The following is a 19,184-nucleotide window of genomic DNA, read 5'->3' on the forward strand; positions in this document are numbered from 1 at the left end:
AGCTCTGGATTTAGAGTATAGAGGCATATGGTAATGCTTGGTGAAGGTGTGTACAGAACTCCAAGTTGCTGCTTCCAAAATATCCTTGGTAGGTACTCCCCTGAGGTAGGCAGTTGAAGTGGCTGTTGCCCTGGTGGAGTGAGATCTAATGCTGCTAGGTACAGGTTTTCCATGGCATGTGTAGCAGAAACGTATACAATGTCCTATCCATTTTGAAATGGTCTGTTTTGAAATGGCTTTTCCCTGTGCTCCTGCAGCATATGCTACCAATAATTGCTCAGATTTTCTGAAAGCTTTGGTTTTGTCCAAGTAGAAGCGTAACTGCCTGTGAATGTCCAAAGAGTGCAGTAGTCTCTCTCCTTTATTCTGTGGTTTAGGATAAAAAGTTGGCAGGTGAATAGTTTGGCTTAGAGCCATACTAGATACCACCTTTGGCATAAAAGTAGGGTTAGTTCGTAAAGACACCCTGTCCTGGTGGAAAATGAGGAAAGGTTCCACTGCCATTAGTGCCTGTAATTCTGAAACTCTTCGTGCTGATGTTATTGCCAGGAGCACAGCAGTTTTCCAAGAGATACATTTTAATTCTGCTGTGTTGGCTGGCTCAAAAGGAGGTAAAGTTAGCTTCTGCAAAACAAAGTTGGGGTCCCAAGTTGGAGTAGGTGCTCTATGGGGCGGTCATGTTTTTAGCCCCTCTGAGGTACTGTTTTAACAGAGGATTAGAGAAAATTGGTGGATCCATGTTGTAATGAGCAGAGATGGCAGAGGCGTGGATCTTGATGGATGAGACAGAGTCCTTTGTCCAGCATCTCAGTTAAGTATTGTAGGATCTGAGGAATGTTTGGGACAAGAGGGTCAAGGCTGTGAGCTTGGTTCCAGGCACAGAATCTCTTCCATTTATCCAAATAGGCTTTCCTGGTATTAGGCCTTCTGGCCTCCAGAATGACATCCATAACAGCTTTGGAGAGAGGCATTGCTTGCTTGACTAAGGAATCTTCCACGCAGCTAGGTTTAAGGTCTTTAGCTGGCTGTGTAGTATTTGTTTGTTGTGCCGAGTCAGCAGATGTGGGATTGGAGGCAAAATCCAGGGTGGTTCTTGTGCTAAGCTCCTTAAGATTGGGTACCAGTGCTGGCGTGGCCAGTCTGGTGCAATCAGGATTATCTTTGGCTCTTCCTGCCTGGCTTTTATGAGTACCTTTGGCAGGAGAGGTAGTGGTGGGAAAGAGTATACTTGTAGGTTCTTCCAGCTGAATGAGAGGGCATTCACTTTTCATGCTTGTGGATGGTAACTCCTTGTGCAGAATTTTTGTAGCTGGCAGTTTATTGGGGATGCAAACAGATCTATGTCCGGGCTCCACCATTTCTGTGTTATCATTCTGAATATTTGTGGATTCAACTCCCATTCGTGGGGATCCATGATGTTTCTGCTTAAGTCATCTGCCAGTATGTTTTTCTCTCCTGGCAGGAATTGCACTTGCAGATGAACTTGAAGGTTTATAGCTGTGTTCCATAAGGTCATAGCTTATCTGCATAGGGGGTAGGAGTGAGTGCCCCCTTGCTTATGTACCACATAACTGTGGTGTTGTCTGTCTTTAGTAGCAATTGTCCTGGATGCAGCAGGTCCTTGAAAGCTATAATCGCATTTTGTCCAGCTAGCATTTCTTTTTGATTGATGTGAAGATGCCTTTGTTCTGCGGTCCACGTGTCCTGAATACATCTGCCTGCCATGTGTGCTCCTCAGGCGTAATCCGATGCATCTGTTGTCAGTGTTTGCCTGGCTGTGGGTTGTGTAAAAAGCTGACCCTTGTTGAGATGACAAGCTTGAGACCACCACTGAAACTCCTGTTGAAGGCAAGGGATTAGTGGTATAACTGTTTCCAAACTTTGACAGTGTTGAGACCATACATTCTTTAGGTACCATTGTAGTTTCCTCATATGCAGTCTGGCATATGGAATTAGTAGTATGCAGGATGCCATGTAACCAAGGCCTGCAGAATTTTTCTTGCAGGGAGCTGGGTCTATGTTGCCATCAATTGAAAGTATTGAGTCAGTTGTCCTTGTTTGTCTGGCGTGAGATAAGCCATCTGGGCCGTTGTGTTCAAGCTGGCACCCAGGAATATAATCTCTTGTGAGGGCACTAGTTTTGATTTCTTTTTGTTTACTGTGTACCCCAGGCAACTTAACTTTTTTACAAATGCCAGAAGCTTTAGAAGAATGTCCTTGCTCTCTGCTTGAATCAGGCAGTCGTCCAGGTACAGATAAATTTTAATTCCTGTCTGCAAAATGCAATTACTGGTGCCAGGCACTTTGTGAAGACCCTGGGAGCAGTAGATAAGCCGAAGGGCAGTGCAGAGAATTGGTAGTGCATTGAACCAGCTATGAATCTGAGGTATCTTCTGCAGTTTTGTCTGATAGGGACATGCAGGTATGCTTCTTTGAGGTCCAAAGTCACGAGCCAAGCTTTCTTGTCCAGCATCATGGGAAGAAGCTGCTGTAATGTCAACATTTTGAATTTCGGAACATCCAGGTAAGTGTTTAGAGATGAACGATCCAGAATGGGCCTCCAGGCTTTGCCCTTTCTGGGTACCAGAAAGAGTCTTGAGTAAAATCCTTGTCCTTGCTCCTGTGATGGTACCTTTTGAATATCTCTCATATCCATGAGTGCTGTAATTTGTTTTTGAGCCTCTGCCCATTGATTTGGTGGCAGATTTGGCATTCCTTTTAACCTTGGCAGAGTGTGAAAGTGGAACCTGTAGCCTTGAAATACAATGCTGAGAACCCATTTGTCTTTGGTGATCATTTGCCAGTTGTGGTAGAACAGTGCCAGTTTTCCTCCCAAGGGGGCTGCCAAGAAGGATTTGTTTAGCAGCTGTAGTGAGAAGTCATTGGAGCTGCTTTTTATATGGTTGTGGCCTGTCTTCCCCTTCTTTCTGGCCTGATGCAACCCATTGTCGAGGCCTGTAAGGACCTTGTGTTTGACCTCTACCTCTTGGACGTCTGTATCTTCCCCTTTGAGGTCTGTCGGTAATTGGAAAGGACCAATTCTTAGTTGGTCAGTTTCTGCTAAATCTAGGAGGCTGAACCTGTAAGAAATCCTTCACTGTTTGCATAGATTTTGCCTTATCCTCCATTTTCTTTAATACCTCTTCTGCCTTAACTCCAAATAACACATCCTGCTGCGAAGGTGCATCCAATAATTTTGCTTTAGCATGATCTGGTAACGTATGTTCTTTTAACCAAGCATGTCTTCTAATGACAGAGCCTGTAACTGCTGCTCTGCAGGAGGCCTCTAGAGAATCAAAACCACATTGCAAAGTATGCTTTCCCACTTGTTCAGCTGCATGCAATAAATCCTGCATTTCTTTAAAATTAGGAGGATCTGATTCTGGAAGCATTTTTTGTTATAACTGAGACAGTAAAAATTGCTGATATTTTAGCATGTGAAACTGGCAATTTAAGGCTCTCATTGCAGACATATATACTTTCTTTCCCCATCTGTCTAATGCTCTGGAATCTCTGTCAGAGGGACCTGGATTCTTGGCTGATGAGGCCTTAACTCCTTTGGGTCCCTGAGAAATAGTTTCAGGGTTAGCGACAGGGCTTTTATACAGAAATTTATGTGAGTCAGGGACTCTAAGTATCTGTCCGGTTTAACAGGGGCTGTTGGTAAGGAATCAGGATTTAAGCTGGATTCAGTATAAACATCATCCACAATATCTAACACTGGTGGAATAGCAAGGGGTCTGTGTTGAGGTAATAAAAGGAGCCTTTTCTTGGATTCTGAGTAATCCTGGCCTTCCCAGTGGAAATGCTCCTTCATGATATGTAGGGTTTCCCCAAAGGAGTATTCCTCAGGCGGTGAGGCTGATGGAATTGATTCCTTAGCATCAGAATCTTCATAAGGGGGTAAAGAGTATCCTGGGTCTGAGGATGAATCAGAAGAGATGGACACCTGGTCGGATGAGTCATAGTCTGCATCCTGTCTAGGCCTTTTATCAGGAGGGGGATGGGACCCCTTGATCAGAGTAATTAGGTCTTCGGCCATTTTGAGCATTTGTTTCTTATGCATGGAGGCCTGTCCTGGAGAATGCTGTACTTGTTTCTTTGACTTTAAAGGAGGCTTAGACTTAGCTGAGGGTTTAATGCTTAACTGAGTAGGTCTGAAGACACCCTCTGTAGCTGTGGGTTGCTCAGCTACTCCGGATCCCTCTGAAAGGTTAGTCTCTGTAGGCTGAAGAGCTTGTGCATCCGAAGGCCCAGCCATCTCCACGTGGGAGTCAGAGGCGGCTTGTGGTTCTACAGAAGCGGTAGTCAGGGGCTGCGAAGGCACCTCGCTGAAAACCGGAGAACTGGTGACTGGCCTAGAAGAGGCTTCGTCGTCAGTTTTGGGCCTCGGATGCCTATCTTTGTCCTTGCACTTTTTGTGTATTCCTGTCGTTGGAAGTTCCGACGGCATGTTATAATTGAATTTTCTACCAAAATAATGTCAGGCAAAATCAAACCGACATTTAATAGTGCGCTTGTTAAACCTAGCAGAAAACCGACAACCAGTAACGTCGTGGTCAGGGCCTAGGCATGGGATACAATAGGAATGGAAATCCTTATGAGGTATTTGCTTCCCACAAGAAATACAGTTATTAACTTTTACTGACACCGGTCTGAGGCAAGAAAAAGTTTCCCCAATGGGGTACTTAGCTTTGTAGAAGACGTCGGCTCTGGATTCGTAATGAAAGTCTCAGGAGACGGCCAACCAGCACTTGCGAACTGCTTTTGCTTCGGGCACCACGCGGCAAGAAAGAATGAATAAAATGGCATCGGCTGCATCTTATATACCCCTGTCACACTGACGTCTGGGAGGAAGCGACAGCAATCGACGCCAGACCAAGACTTTGGAACTCTGGCCGACTGCGGGACCGCCTGACGGCAGGATAACTCAAGTGTAATGACTGCAGCAGTGTAACACGATGAACATCTTTCATACATAGGACTCTCCTCCTATTATTACTGTCCCGAGCAGCTATGTAATTGCTCAGCCCTTCCCAACCACCAGAGAAAATAAATGTTAATTTTAAACTTCACAGCAATGCAATAAAAATAAACTATTTGTATAAATTTGCTGGGGGAAAAAGTAACTCACCCAGTCTGCGGTACAGAAATTTACAGCTTCAGCAAAGTTGTAACCCTGGTTAAATCCACTATGGTATGCACGAGGGAAAGTTATGACAAATTCTCCAGCACACTGATTTGTCCGAAAAACCTTAAAAAATGAAAAACAGTTATAAAACGATCAACTTCACAAAATCAGTTAAACAGCTCTAAAATGAATAAAGCAGATGCATTCTAACTGCATTAACTAATCTTCACAGGGACCCTCTTGTGGTGAGTCTCGAACTGGGTTCATACCACTTTTTCATTCCAACATTTTATTCCCCTGAGGCTACTATGCCCAAGAGCATGTGTTACTATATATGCACTACTTTAAGTTCTGGCATCACAACACTGCTTTAGAAAAGCATGCCTAGCCACTAAACTTGGTAGTCCACAAGCAATCGCTGAGGAAAACATACTTCTTGCAATCAAAGAAAAAAATAAGTTATATACACACCATAACATTCCATCTGAGTAGTTGTATTTCATTTGTCTTCAACCTTTGGGTATTCAGATCTGGACTGGATCCACCGAGATGGCTGCATCGCTACCATCTGAACAGAGATCCAAGCTCCTCCCATTACCCATAATGCTCCTCTCCTTCATTCCCTCAGATCGAGTTTGTTGTACAAGAAAACATAAGCCTGACCCAATTAGACCTTACCACTAAAGGGTCTTCACAAAACCTAGGCCAACCATGAGCAGGAGAGCCACAACAGTGCCCTCTCCTACATATCAGGACAGGACAATAGTGATAAGTTCAGGGGGAAAGAGTGTGGGGTGGTTAGACAAATGAAGTACAACTACTCAGATGGAATTTTATGGCGAGTACATAACTTCTTTATCGGAAGTAGTTTACTTCATTTGATCTTCAACCTTTGGGACAGAGTCCCTAGCTACCAATACCAGGTGGCCCTCATGGAACGATATTCCGGAGCACCGAGGAGCCAAAGGATGCCCTAGTCCTGGATACAATGTCCAATTTGTAATGAGATATGAAGGTGTGAGACAAGACCAAGTAGCTGCAGTGCAAATATCATCCAGTGATACCCTAGACCAAAATGCCGCTGATGTTGCCATAGATCTAGTTGAATGGGCTTTCACCTGACCTGGAGGGGGAGATACCTCTATCAGAATACGCTCAAATGATACATTGTGAAATCCAGCGACTGATGGTAACTTTGGAAACTGGTTTGCCTAGAAAGGGTTTGGAGGAGGAGACAAACAACTGGTCAAATTTATGAAAAGATTTTGTTCTGTGTAAATAAAACCTCAGTTGCCTGAGCACATTCAATAAATGTAACTTGTATTCACCCCTGTTTTGGAAGTTTGGAAAGAAGACAAGCAAATTGATAGTTTAATTGATATTTGCTTCTGAGGCCACTTTAGGGAAAAAAGGAAGGATTAGTATGCAGGGAAACCCTGTCTTTATGAAAAACCATGTATGGGACTTTGGACAATGCTTGAAGTTCAGAAACCCTCCTAGCTGAAGTGATAGCCACTAAGAAGGCTGTCTTCCAAGAAAGAAACTATAAATCTACTGATGCCACGGGCTCAAACAGAGGGAAGACTAGAGCCTGAAGTACAAAGGTTAAGGTCTCAAGGAGGTGTAGGATCTTTCACCAGGGGCCATAAAAGAAAGGTACCTTTAGGGAAGGCTTCACAAAGCCTAGAGGAAGTTAGAGAAGCCATATTTTCCTCCACATGGAAGTTAGAGATGGCACCCAGTTGGACTTTAACAATGGAAGAGCTAGCACCCTTGGTGAAAGATACCGACTAGAAATTCTACAACTGCCAGGACCAAAGCCATAAAGGGATCTGACTCCCATTGAGTGGCCCATAAAAAAAGTTTCCACTTGCTACGACATTTTCCTGGTGGAGGATTTGTGAGCCTCCACCAGTATGGTCTTAACCAGAGATGATAAACCGGGAGTCCTAATCATTACTGGAACTGGAGCAGCCAAGCGGTGAGTTTCAGACTGTCCAGCACTGGGTGATGAATTTCCAAGGGATAAGAAATGAGATCTGGAACCGGATCCAAGATCCATGGTGGAACTACCAGGTGAGACCAAAGAAAGGGGAACCAGGCTTGGAGAGGCCAGAATGGTGCAATGAGGATTACTGAGCTCCCCGACCCGCGAGCTTTCTGAAGAAACTTCGGGATGAGAGGCAACAGGGGGGGGGGGGTAAGCATAAAGAAGACCGGAAAGCCAAGCATGAACTAGTGCATCTCTGGGGGCTTCCCCATGAGAGGGGTTCAGAGTGAAGAACTCGCTGCATTTTGCGTTGGAAGGAGATGCGAAGACATTGCAGCAAGGCTGACCCCACTTGAGGAAGACCTGTTCCGCTACTGAAGGATTCAGAGACCCACTCGTAAGGCATCAGAATAGTCCTGCCCATTCTCACACACTCATGGATTCGTAACAAAGGGGGGGGGGGTAAAATCTGGTTCCACTCTGCTTGTTTATATACCAGACTACATGTTGTTCTGACTGAATAGCAATCGTCCCCAGAGGAAGATGAGCATGAAGGGCTTGCAACGCTAGAAGAACCGCCCTCATCCCAAAACACTGATATGCAAATTGGTCTCGGAGGTGAACCACGTGCCTTGGACCATTATTCCTGAGCAATGCCCCTCCCACTCTAGTTGGGAAGTGTCCATGGGCACTGTGGTGGTGGGAAAGGCTGGGAAAAATGGATATCCTTTTACAAGATTCGGGGAGAGAATCCACCAGAAAAGAGTCTCTGTACGGCAGAGATGTATGAATCAGACGGGACAGAGGTAGGTCCAGAAGAGACCACTGAACCACTAGCATCCACTGAAGAACTCGCATGGGAAGCAGTGCAAGGAGTAAAAGACTGATTATGGCTGCCATGGAACCCAGAGCCCGCAGCACTGACACTGCTGATGGAAGGAAAGTCTGTAAAATACATGGAGTCTTAGATTGTGCACCCTCTCCGGGTGAAGTAAACCATCATTTGAACTGTATCTAGCCAGGCTCTGATAAAGTTTAGACTCTGTTAGTGATTTGCTGAGGTCGATGGTAATGCACAGACTGTTGGCTAATACAAACAAGTTGTCACTGGCTCGGAAAGTAGACGCTTGGTAGGGGCAGCAAGGAGCCAATCGTCCAGGTAGGGGAAGACCTGAATCCCCTGAAGTCTCAGGTGAGCCGCTACCACCACCATTACTTTGAACACCCTGGGGGCTGTGGTAAGACCAAAGGGTAGGGGTCGAAACGGATAGTGATTGGCCCCCAGCCGGAAGCAGAGAAACTTGCAGGAGTGCCTGTTCATTTTGATGTGATAGTACGCATCTTTGAGGTCCATCAAGCACATCCAATCCTCTGCCTGCAGATAGGGCAGAAAAGACTGAAGGGTGACCATCCGGAATTTCTCCTTGGCTACAGACACTTTCAAGGTGGAAAGAACCAAAATTGGTCTTGGGTCTCCTGCTTTCTTTGGCACCAAAAAGAACCTGGAATAGATGCCCGATCTGGATTGGTCTAGGGGGATGGGTTGGATGACATGCTTTCTTAGCAGCTTTTCTATTTCGAGTGTTGCTACCTCCCTTTGCGTGGGTTGAACGTCTGGGAAGTGTTTTGGTGGGGGAGGTGGTTCCATAAATGGGATGGTATAGCCTCTGTATATGATTTGCAACACCCAATGGTCTGTTATGGACTCCCATTTCGTTGGATGTAAGGACAGATGGCCCCTTACTGCCTACAGAGATGAGTAGTTGGGCAGCTCCTCAGGGCTGCTGTGCGGGTCTGTCCGAGAAAGGTTCGAGACCCGACATTCTTCGTAATCCTTCTGCCTCTGGGCCATCTATCATATCCCTCTGTCTCTGGAGGAAGATGAGACCTGAGTGTCCCGAGAGAACTGAGATGTCCAGAACCACATCTTCTTTGCCCCTTGCTGGTTCCTTGAAAAAAATCTTTGAGGGGTGGAAAAGCTGATCCCAACAGCAGAGTCTTCCTGTCCTTCTCACTCTGGAACAGGGTCTCACGCACAGACTTCCCGACCAGGGAAGAACCTTTGAAGGGGGCATTGGCAAAGGATGCCCTAAATTGTTCCGAAAACTGCCATAGCAGAAGCCAGGCATGCCGCCTCATAGCAATGCCGGACCCAGCAGCCCTAGTGGCTCCTTCTGTGGCATGGGAGAGGGGGTGCATGGATCTATTCACAACTGCTTTCAGAGTGGCTGTATGCAGAGAACATTTTCTTGCCCTCCGCCGACAGGGACTCTAGGGGCGACTCAGCGACTTCCTTGACCAGGTCACGCTGTAAATTAGATGACATGCACCATATAATTCAACGCCCTTATGGAAAAGGTTGTTGAAGCATATTCCCGCTTCCCCAAATGATCCACAGTCCTCGATTCCTGGTCAGTAGGATGGACCATAGAAGCTCTCCTGCACATGTTCTTTCTTGGTGGTGGCTACCACCACCATATCGTCTCCTGGGGATGCCTTACTCCAAGCTAGTCCTGTCCGATGGGGGGATGAGTACCTTGTCTGGCCTTCTTGGTATAGGTTCCATGGTGTCCGGTTCCTTCCATGCCCTAGTGGTGATCAGGTCCACAAGTGGATCTGCAGGGGGGGGGGCACCTGGGAGGTAAATTGGCCCATGCTGAATGCCACTAGGAACACTGACTCACCTGGGGATGGTTTTTGAGTGGACCACCCTCCTCTTTGGCGCAGGAGCTCCATGACGTCTCCAAAGGCGACATCCTCGGGGGGGGGGGTGATCTGGGGGGAAACTTCCCCCTCCTCCAAGTCAGTGTCATCTGTGAGGGACTCTAGAAAGGAATCCAAGTGCTGCCTCCTGCACACTCGTTTGAGAGGCACCTCCTCAGCAGGACTCTCTGGGGAGGACTCGTAAACTTCCTGCGGTTCCTGAGTGGGAGCCTCCTGAGGCAAAACAAGCACAGGCTGTCCTTAAGACAATAGAAGAGTCAGAGCCATACCCAAAACTGTGGGAGTAAGGGAAGAATCAGAGGAGGAAATGGTCAGGGTTCTTGACCAACTTGAAACACCACATTGAATGCCGAAGGAGAGAGGGCATCCTGGTAAACAAGTGAGCCACTCTCCTCTGATCTGAAGGAGTCGTCGGAACAGAGATGCCAAGAGGGAGACTGCTGTCTGACAAACTCAGCCAACAGAACGCCCTCGGGTCAGACGCCGAGGCTACTGCTCTGAGACACTCAAGGCAACGGCCGCCATCAAGGTACAAAGTACAGTCAGTGCCAACCCCCCCTCCCAACTTCTCGGATCAAAAGACTCCAAAACAGAGGGTCGGATCAGCGGCGTTATACGGGTGAAAAATAGTTGTGAGCTCCCCGCTCCAGAGGGAGAGGGGGCTGGCAAGACTTCCAACTGGATCTGGGTGCAGATAAATTTCTGCATCATTCTGTCCATCTCTGCCTCACTCAAACTGCGTTTGCTTTGAAAGAGCCTTACCCTCTGCCCCTGCAGCAAATGCTACCAGCAGTTCAGATTTTCTTCGAGATTTAGTCTTGTCCAAGTAGAATCTAAGTTGTCTGTGTACATCCATTGAATGCAGAATTCGTTCCCCCTTGTTCTGTGGATTGGGAAAGAAAGTTGGCAAATGAATGGACTGATTAAGAGCCACACTGGATACCACCTTGGGCATGAATGGATTGGTCCTGAGTGACACCCTGTCCGCATGAAAGATGATGAAAGGCTCCACTGCCATAAGGGCCTGTAATTCAGATATCCTTCTAGCTGAAGTGATTGCTAAAAGGAAAGCTGTTTTCCAGGAAAGAAATTTTAAGTTTGCAGTAGCAGCTGGCTCAAAAGGAGGTAGAGTGAGTTTTTCCAATACAAAGTTAAGGTCCCAGGCAAGGGTTGGAGCTCTCCTGGGTGGTCTCAAGTTTTTTGCCCCTCTGAGATACTGCTTTAGAAGAGGATGTGAGAGGGGGGGGGGTTCTGTGTTGTAATGAGGTGAAATGGCTGAGGCATGGATTTTTATGGAAGAAAAAGACAGGCCCTTGTGAAGCATCTCAGTTAAGTATTGCAAAATCTGAGGTAATTTGGGAACTGCTGTGCTCATCCCTTGAGATTGATTCCAGTCACAGAATCTTTTCCATTTGTCAGCGTAAGATTTTCTAGTACTAGGTCTTCTCACCTCCAAAATGACATTTATCACAGGTTTGCTGAGGGATGCTAAGGGGAAATTTAAATGATTAGCCAAGCTGCAAGATTCAATGTTTGGAGCTGAGGGTGCAGAATTTTGTTCTCCTGCTGAGACAGTAGGGAAGGTGTCTGAGACAGGTGCCATGGTGAAATGTGTGACACACTGCGCAGGAGTGGGTGGGTACCAGTGTTGGCGAGGCCAGTCTGGAGCAATCAAAATCATTTTTTGTTCGTCCTGTTTGACTTTTAGCAGAACTTTGGAGAGCAGAGGCAGGGGGGGAAAGGCATAGACTGATAGGTTTTTCCAGCTGAAGGACAGAGCATCTACTTTCCAGGCATTTTTGTGATGAGTTCCTGTGCAAAATTGGTCCAACTGGTAGTTCTGGAGTGAGGCAAAAAGATCTATGTCTGGACTCCCCCATTTGCGTGTCAACATGTTGAAAATCCGTGGTTCCAGTTTCCATTCGTGTGGATCCATGAGCTTTCTGCTTAGGTCGCCTGCCAGAACATTCAGCTTTCCTGGCAGGAATTGAGCTTGTAGTTGTACCTGGTACCTCAAGGCCATGTTCCACAATGCCATGGTTAGTCTGCAGAGGGGGTAGGAATGTGTACCCCCTGCTTGTTTATGCACTACAACCGTGGTGTCAGTCTATCAGTAACTGTCCTGGATGAAGGTAGTCCTTGAAGGCTGTCAGTGCATTCTGTACAACTAGCATTTCTTTTTGATTGATACAAAGGTGCATTCGATTTGGGCTCCATTTGCCATGAATGCACTTCCCTGCCAGATGAGCCTCCCATGCATAGTTTGATGCATCTGTAGTTAGGGTTTGGGAGGCAGGGGGTGGTGTGAATGGCAGACCCTTGTTTTGGTGGCTGGCCTCTGCCCACCATAGGAACTCTAGGCACAGGCAAGGTATGATAGGAATCATTGTTTCCAGGCTGTGACAATGTTGACTACATAAACTTTTTAAGTACCACGGAAATTTCCTCATATGCAGTCTTGCATATGGAATTGGAAGAATGCAGGAGGCCATGAACCTCAAAGACTTGCAGTATTTGTCTTGCAGATAGCAGGGTTTTTGTGCCCACCTGTTTGAAGCAAGTCACCAAATGAATTTGCTTTTCTGGCATAAGGAAAGCCATCTGGGCAGTTGTATTCAAGCTTGCACACAGGAATGTAATTTTTTGAGAGGGTACAAGCAGAGGTTTATTTTCTTTTATAGTGTAACCTAGACAGGTTAGAACTGTTTTTACAAACACCAGATGTTTAAGAAGAATGGCCTGGTTTTCTGCCTGAATTAGACAATTGTCCAGGTATGGCTATATTTGAATATTTCTTTGCCTGCAAAATGCAATTACTGGAGCCAGGCACTTTGTGAATACCCTGAGCGCAGTAGACAAGCCAAAGGGCAGTGCAGAGAACTGATAATGCATGCAGCCAGCTTTGAAGCGCAAGTATCTTCTGCAAGATTCCCTGATTGGGATATGCAGGTAAGCCTCTTTTGAATCTAGAGTTGCCAACCAGGCTTCCTTGCCTAGCAGAGGAAGTAACTGGTGAAGTCAGCATCTTGAATTTTGGAATGTCCAGAAAGGTGTTTAGAGTAGACAGGTCCAGAACTGGACGCCATGATTTGTCTTTTCTGGGTACCAGGAAAAGTCTGGAATAGAAACCTCGTCCCTTTTCCTCTTCTGGTACTAGCTGAATAGCCTCCAAGTTTAGGTAGGAAAATACTTGTTTCTGAGCCTCTGCTCACTGATTTGGGGGCAGGTCTGGCCACCCATTTGGAATTGTCAGCATGTGGAAATGAAATCTGTATCCCTGGGACACTATATTTAAAACCCACTTGTCCTGGGTTATAAGTTGCCAGTTTCTTGAATGAAGAGCCAGTTTCCCCCCCAAAGGCACAACTAACAGGTAAGTGCTTGGTAATTTTAAAGGGAAGTCATTGAGACTGTTTACCATAGGGTGGTGCCTTGCTGTTTCCAGATTTGGAAGTGGAAGCACCCCATTGCTTTGTTCTGAAAGTCCCTTGGGACTGAAACCTGGTGCTTTTGGAATGTCTGGGTTTGGCTGGAGTTGCTCTGGGAGGAGCTGGAAAGGACCAGTTCTTTGTAGGCCAGTGCCTCCTAAATCTAAGGGGTTGTACTTGTAAGAAGTCTTTCAAAGTTTGCATAGATTTAGCTTTATCTTCCATCTTTTTTAGAACTTCTTCAGAATTATTGCCAAACAGGCGGTCCTGCTGTAAAGGAGCATCCAAAAGTTTTGCTTTAACATCATCAGGCAGATATTGCTCCTTAAGCCAAGCATGCCTTCTAAGCACAGACACAGTAACAGCAGCCCTGCAAGTGGCCTCTAAAGAATCAAAACCACATTGCAAAGTATGTTTGCTAACTTGTTCAGCTGAATGTAATAAATCCTGTAAATCTTTATTCTCCAAACAATCAGAAATCAACATCATTTTCCGTTTAAGCAGTCCCATGATATGCTGTTGATATTTTAGCATATGGAATTGATAGTTTAAAGCCCTGATTGCTAAGATTGCAGAAGTATAAACTTTTTTACCCCATCTATCCAGCGGCCTGGAGTCTCTATCAGAAGGGGTAAGATTTTTAGCGGTAGAAGCCTTAATGCCCTTGGGCCCCTGAGAAATGGTTTCAGGATCCGCAACAGGATTTTTGAAAATGAATTTGTGGGACTCAGGAACCCTGTACCTGTCTGGTTTGCTAGGGGCTGAAGGCAAGAAATCAGGGGCCATACTGGATTCCGAAAACACATCAACAATGTCTAGTACAGGAGGTATATCCAAAGGCCTAAGCTGAGGAAGGAGGATGAAATCCCTAAGCCTCTTTTTTTAGATTCAGAGAAATCCTGACTTTCCTAGTGGAAATGCTCCCTTAAGGTACATAAAGTTTCCCCAAAAGAGAAATCCTCAGGCAGAGATGCAGAAGGAATGGAATCCTCTGCATCAGAGTCCTCATAAGTAGGTATGGACAAATCCAGATCATTAGAAGAGTCAGAAGAAAGAGTCCTGTTCAAAAGATTCATAGTCAAGTTCAATCCTAAGCCTCTGGGGGGGGGGGTTGACTACCCCTGATTAGAGTAATTAAATCTTCAGCCATTTTGACCATTTGTTTTTTAGGCATAGGGGCCTGAACATGTGGCCTGGGCGTCAGTTTTTTAGACACAGATCAGGATTTAGGCCTTAATACTGAAGTTGGAGTCTGTTTAATATGCAAGTTTGTAGGCCTGAATACACCCGCAAAAGCCAGTGCCTGCACAGTGGCTCCGGACCCATCCAAGGTAGAGACATCCGCGGGTTCCATAGCTGAAGCATTTCGCGGCATACCTGACTCTGAATGGGTCTCAGTAGAAGCCTGTGAATCAGAAATAGTGGGTATCAGGGGCTGCGAAAGCGCCTCACTGAGTACCGGCTAACTGGCAACTGGCTTAGGAGAAGCGTCATCAGCAGTTTTGGACCTCGGCAGCCTGTCTCTGTCTTTATCTTTGTATTTTTTCAGAATCCTGATAGTCGGATGGCTAACCGACATTTCTGGATAATTAAACAGAGAACCGAAATATTTAGAGGCGAAAATATACCAAAGATGGATAGTGCGCAGATTAAATAAAGCACAAAACTGACAGCAAGGTACGTCATGGTCAGGGCCTAGGCAAAGAATACAGTACGAATGAAAATCTTTATGAGGTATTTGCTTTCCACAAGTAATGCAATTATTAACTTTTACTGGCATTGGTAAGGAGCAAGAAAAAGTTTCCCCAACAGGGTACTTAGCTTTAGTTGAAGACTTCGGTTCTGAAACTCAAACAAAAATTTCAGGAGTCGGGACGACCGTCACTTGCGAACTGCTTCTGCTTTGGGCACCGCACAGCAAGAAAGACTGATGTAATGGCGTTGGCTGCATGTTTTATACCCCTGATGACCTGACGTCATGGAAGAAGGAACAGCAACCAACGCAGCACCCAAGACTTGTTAATCAGGCCGACTGAGGGCTACCTGCAAGCAGATAACCCAAATGTAATGACTGAAACAGTGAAACATGAAGAACATCAGCAGCAGCAGCAACAACAATTCTATCAAAGGATGTTGTGAAACAAATCTATCTACAAAGGGGAATGGTGAGGATGGTTGGCAGGTGCAACTACTACAGCAGTGAAGAAATTAGAACATCTACTGTTATGGGTGGGTAGGACTTGTACAGCTGCACTATATTCTTCAGTCTCACTGTTACAGCTAGATGCCCAAAGCTTCCCAGACCTGGGAGAAAAGGAGGATAAGGGTCTAGAAGCCTCAGCAGAATGGTCTTAGCAAAGCCTGTCCTGGATATAGAGAAGGGATTCAGTTTGTAGTACATTTTATGAACACAGAACCAAGTTGCTGCCTCTAAAATACTTTCAGTCCACCCTTTTCCAGTATGCTACCAAAGAAGACACGGCTTTGACAGAATGTGCCTCAACTTTGCCTGGAATAGTTTTTAGTAAGAACAGCATAAAACAATAGAAGATGATAACCATATGAATTATAATCTGTTTAGATGTAGGGTGGCTTTTCTTAGTCCCAGCACAGGAAACTGTTTAGCCTTCTTAAAAGATCTGGTTCTGTCAAGGTAGCAACTAAGTTGCCTGTGTACACCTAATGTATGTAGAATATGTTGTCCCTTGATTTTTTTGGCTCTGGAAAGAAAACTGAAGAGACTGATGTTTTAATTCTAAGTAAAAATCAGAAAATTTTAGGCATGAATGAAAGATTTGTGGATAATGGAACCATATTCCTGTGGAAAAACAGATAGGGTTCACCTACAATGAGAACTTGCAACTCAGGTAGTCATCTTACAGACATTAGAACAAGTAAAGCAATTTTTAAAGAAACTTAAGTCTAAAAAGCTGGTTCAAAAGAGCCAAGGCCATTTTTTTTCAAGAGCAAAACAGAGACCCCCAAAAGCAGGGGAAATTTGCATGCGAGGGGATCTCATGCTCAACGTTCCTTCCAGAAACTGACCATAAACATAGAAGAAAAAGGGGGATCCACAGGCAGACAAGATGAGATAGCTGAAAGATACAACTTGATGGAAGCATACGACAAACCATCTTTAAAGTAACTCTCACAAATATTTCAGAACCACAGCTGTACTTTTCCTTTCAGGACCCCTGTGTGATTGGAAAGGCACCAACTAAAAAATCTCTTCCATTTGCCAAAATGAGATTTTCTACTACCAGGTTTTCTTGCATCCCTTAGTACTTGCTACACATCATGAAAAAGGTGACTAAAGGGCATTAGAACTGAATTATTCAGGCCATCAGTTAAATTTAATTGGTGTCAGGGTGCATCAAACTCACCTTGTACTTTGTGAAAAGATCCAGTCAGTGAGGAAGTTTGTGGTAATTGCCCTTAGGCAATTCCATAAGAAGGGAGAACTGATTTTGCCTGGGCCAAAAATGAGTCACCACAATGACTTACGCCAATCCTTTCTGAATCTTTTTAAGTACTTTGGTTAATCAATGAAAAAGGTGAACTATACAGGAAAATTCCCGAGTAAGGGAATGACAAGAATCTGTTCTCTATGCCTGGCTGTAAGGATATCTCCGAAATAATTTTTCTAGCTGTCCATTTTGCAAGAAAGTGAACAAATCTACTTGAGATCTTTCCCACACCTGGATAAAGTCCTTGAACACACCTGCTGTGTCTGCCTGCTACAATGTCTTGCTCCAAAGGAATGCAGGAGGCTTGAAGAGTAAGACAATGCTGAAGCTCCAACTCCCAAGCTATCACTCCCAACCAGGAAAGAGGGTATGACCTTGTACTCCCTTGTTTGTTGAGATACCACACAGATTCATAGGATGATACTAGGCTATTGGTCCGGAGGCCCTTATAAGCCTAGCCAAGAATATGGCCCATGTTCCCTCAAAATCAGGACCCGTTTCTCCTGTCCAGCAGGGACACAGGTGAGATCCCAGGGGTGTATTTTCTGTTTCCCATCCAGTCGTCTAGGTTTCTCTTAAAGACGGGTAGAGAGGTACTCTGCCTGACATGGAGAAGATGTCTATTCCACAGATGCAGGGGTCTTTGGGACACAGGTCTATCCTGGCCATCAAGTTCTATTAATGTCACAGACCAGGTTTAAGCCTTGTGTGCAGGTTGCGTGAGTGGAGTTTGACTTATGGATATTCAGCAACTCCATCAAGGCTGGGTCTGAGATGGCCTTCTATGTCAAACACAGGTCAATTCTGAGCAGTCTGTACAAGACTGAGTAGACAGACAGGGCTTTTAGCCTCTCTGTACAGGACAGATGTTTGAGACCCTAAATTTTCCTGGTCAGGAACCCCTGTGGTCTCTCCAGCTGCTGCATGTGCTTGGCAAGGTACATGCCGAAGGCAGCATTGTACTCTATAATGGGTCTGATAAAAAGAGAAGTACAGGGATGTTATGACCTTGTTCCTGGATGAAATACCCTTATTTATGAGGTGGGCCATGTAGAAAGCCTTTCGTACAACAGAGGCAATGTGGTGATCAAAAGTCAGGTTTCTTTCAACCAAGTCCCTCACAACTGACTGCATGCTTAGTACATTCTCATTAATGAAATAATTAGTGGGAATGCCATTTTCCCCAAAGGGGATAATGATGCATTTCTTGGCATTCGGCCATGCTTTTGTCTAACACTCATTAAGGGCCCAGACCCCACAGATGGTGTAGCATTTTCAAAGCATGAGGCATTGTTAGCATTTCCTTGATGTTTGTGTGCTCTGGCCTGTCCAAAGAATCCTTCAGACCTTGCACTTCAGGTGCCATGGAAACAGCATCCTAAGCATAATCTCAAGAGTCTGTTTAAAAAGACTGACCAGGAGTTGAAAGGAAGGCAAGTAGTACTGGAATAAGAGCCATTTGATCCTTTCCACCACTGCAATTCTAACCTCACAAACCCCAGAACAGTAATCTGCAAGTGCAAGTGGTGTAGGTACTGGGACAAAGGATTTTTTTAGGCACCACTGGATTTTTTTCATATGTAAACTGGCGAGTGGTAGCATGAAGATCCTGGATGCCATGAGGCCTAGAATCCTGAGAAATTCTCTTGCAGGAGCCTGAAACTGGTAAGCTATTACCTTTTCATTAGGATGCAAGGCATTTTTCCCGAGTGTTTCGTGCATCACTACAAGTCAATTTCATGACAGGGTGTGAGATAAGACTTTTCTAGGTTCCACTGAAATCACAGATATGACAGGAGGTTGGACACTACTGTTAGGGACCCCAAACATCAGCGAGAAGACTCTGCACAAATAAACAAGTTGTTTAAACAAGGGGAATGTGGATGCCCTGCAGTCTGCAGTGAGCCATCACTGAGGCTAGGCATGGTGTGAAAACCTGAGGTTCAGTGGAGAGCTCAGAGAGTAATGCAGAAAAAGTACTGTTGTATAAGGTGAACTTACTGTAACAGTAGATGCTCGAATGTTCACTGCTGCAGTAACCTTAGCTATAGGGGTTACCATCTTGCCAAGGCTGTAACAGCCGGCTAGCTTCCAAAGCTTCAGAGTACCTTCCACGTGCCCAAACTGTTGAGCAGCTCAAGCTTGGGGATGAAGCCCTTCAAAGCACTCTTACCATAAGACTGACTGAGAATGAGCCCTGAAAGGACAAGGCTAGAAATAAAAAATAAATGTCCACACCCTAGCATAAAAAACAAAACACAAAAAACCAAGGGGGGATTGTGGGAAGGAGCAGCTACTGCAGCAGTGATCATTCTAACAGACTGTTATGGTAAGTTCAACTTACACAACTGTACTATGTTCTTTATAGTAATCAATGTTGCAGTAGCCTTAGCTATATGGGTACATTAACATACCGAACTACATTTGGGAGGTGGAAGGAGATC

The 19,184-nt window shown here is 45.3% G+C and overlaps 1 protein-coding gene across 2 annotated transcripts in view; it reads right to left on the bottom strand.

Annotated features, from left to right (window-relative positions):
• Nucleotides 1-19,184, bottom strand: part of KDM5C (lysine demethylase 5C) — a gene marked incomplete at its 5' end in the record, with an annotated part of 2,556,543 nt that overhangs the window by 1,397,165 nt on the left and 1,140,194 nt on the right. For both annotated transcript variants that reach the window (XM_044060510.1, XM_044060501.1), the window contains 1 exon segment: nucleotides 5,135-5,254. In XM_044060510.1, the coding sequence (XP_043916445.1) occupies nucleotides 5,135-5,254 (120 nt within the window).

The sequence above is a fragment of the Protopterus annectens genome, chromosome 1.part0 (assembly GCF_019279795.1).
Source record: "Protopterus annectens isolate FY-2018-M chromosome 1.part0, PAN1.0, whole genome shotgun sequence".
NCBI lineage: Eukaryota > Metazoa > Chordata > Ceratodontiformes > Protopteridae > Protopterus > Protopterus annectens.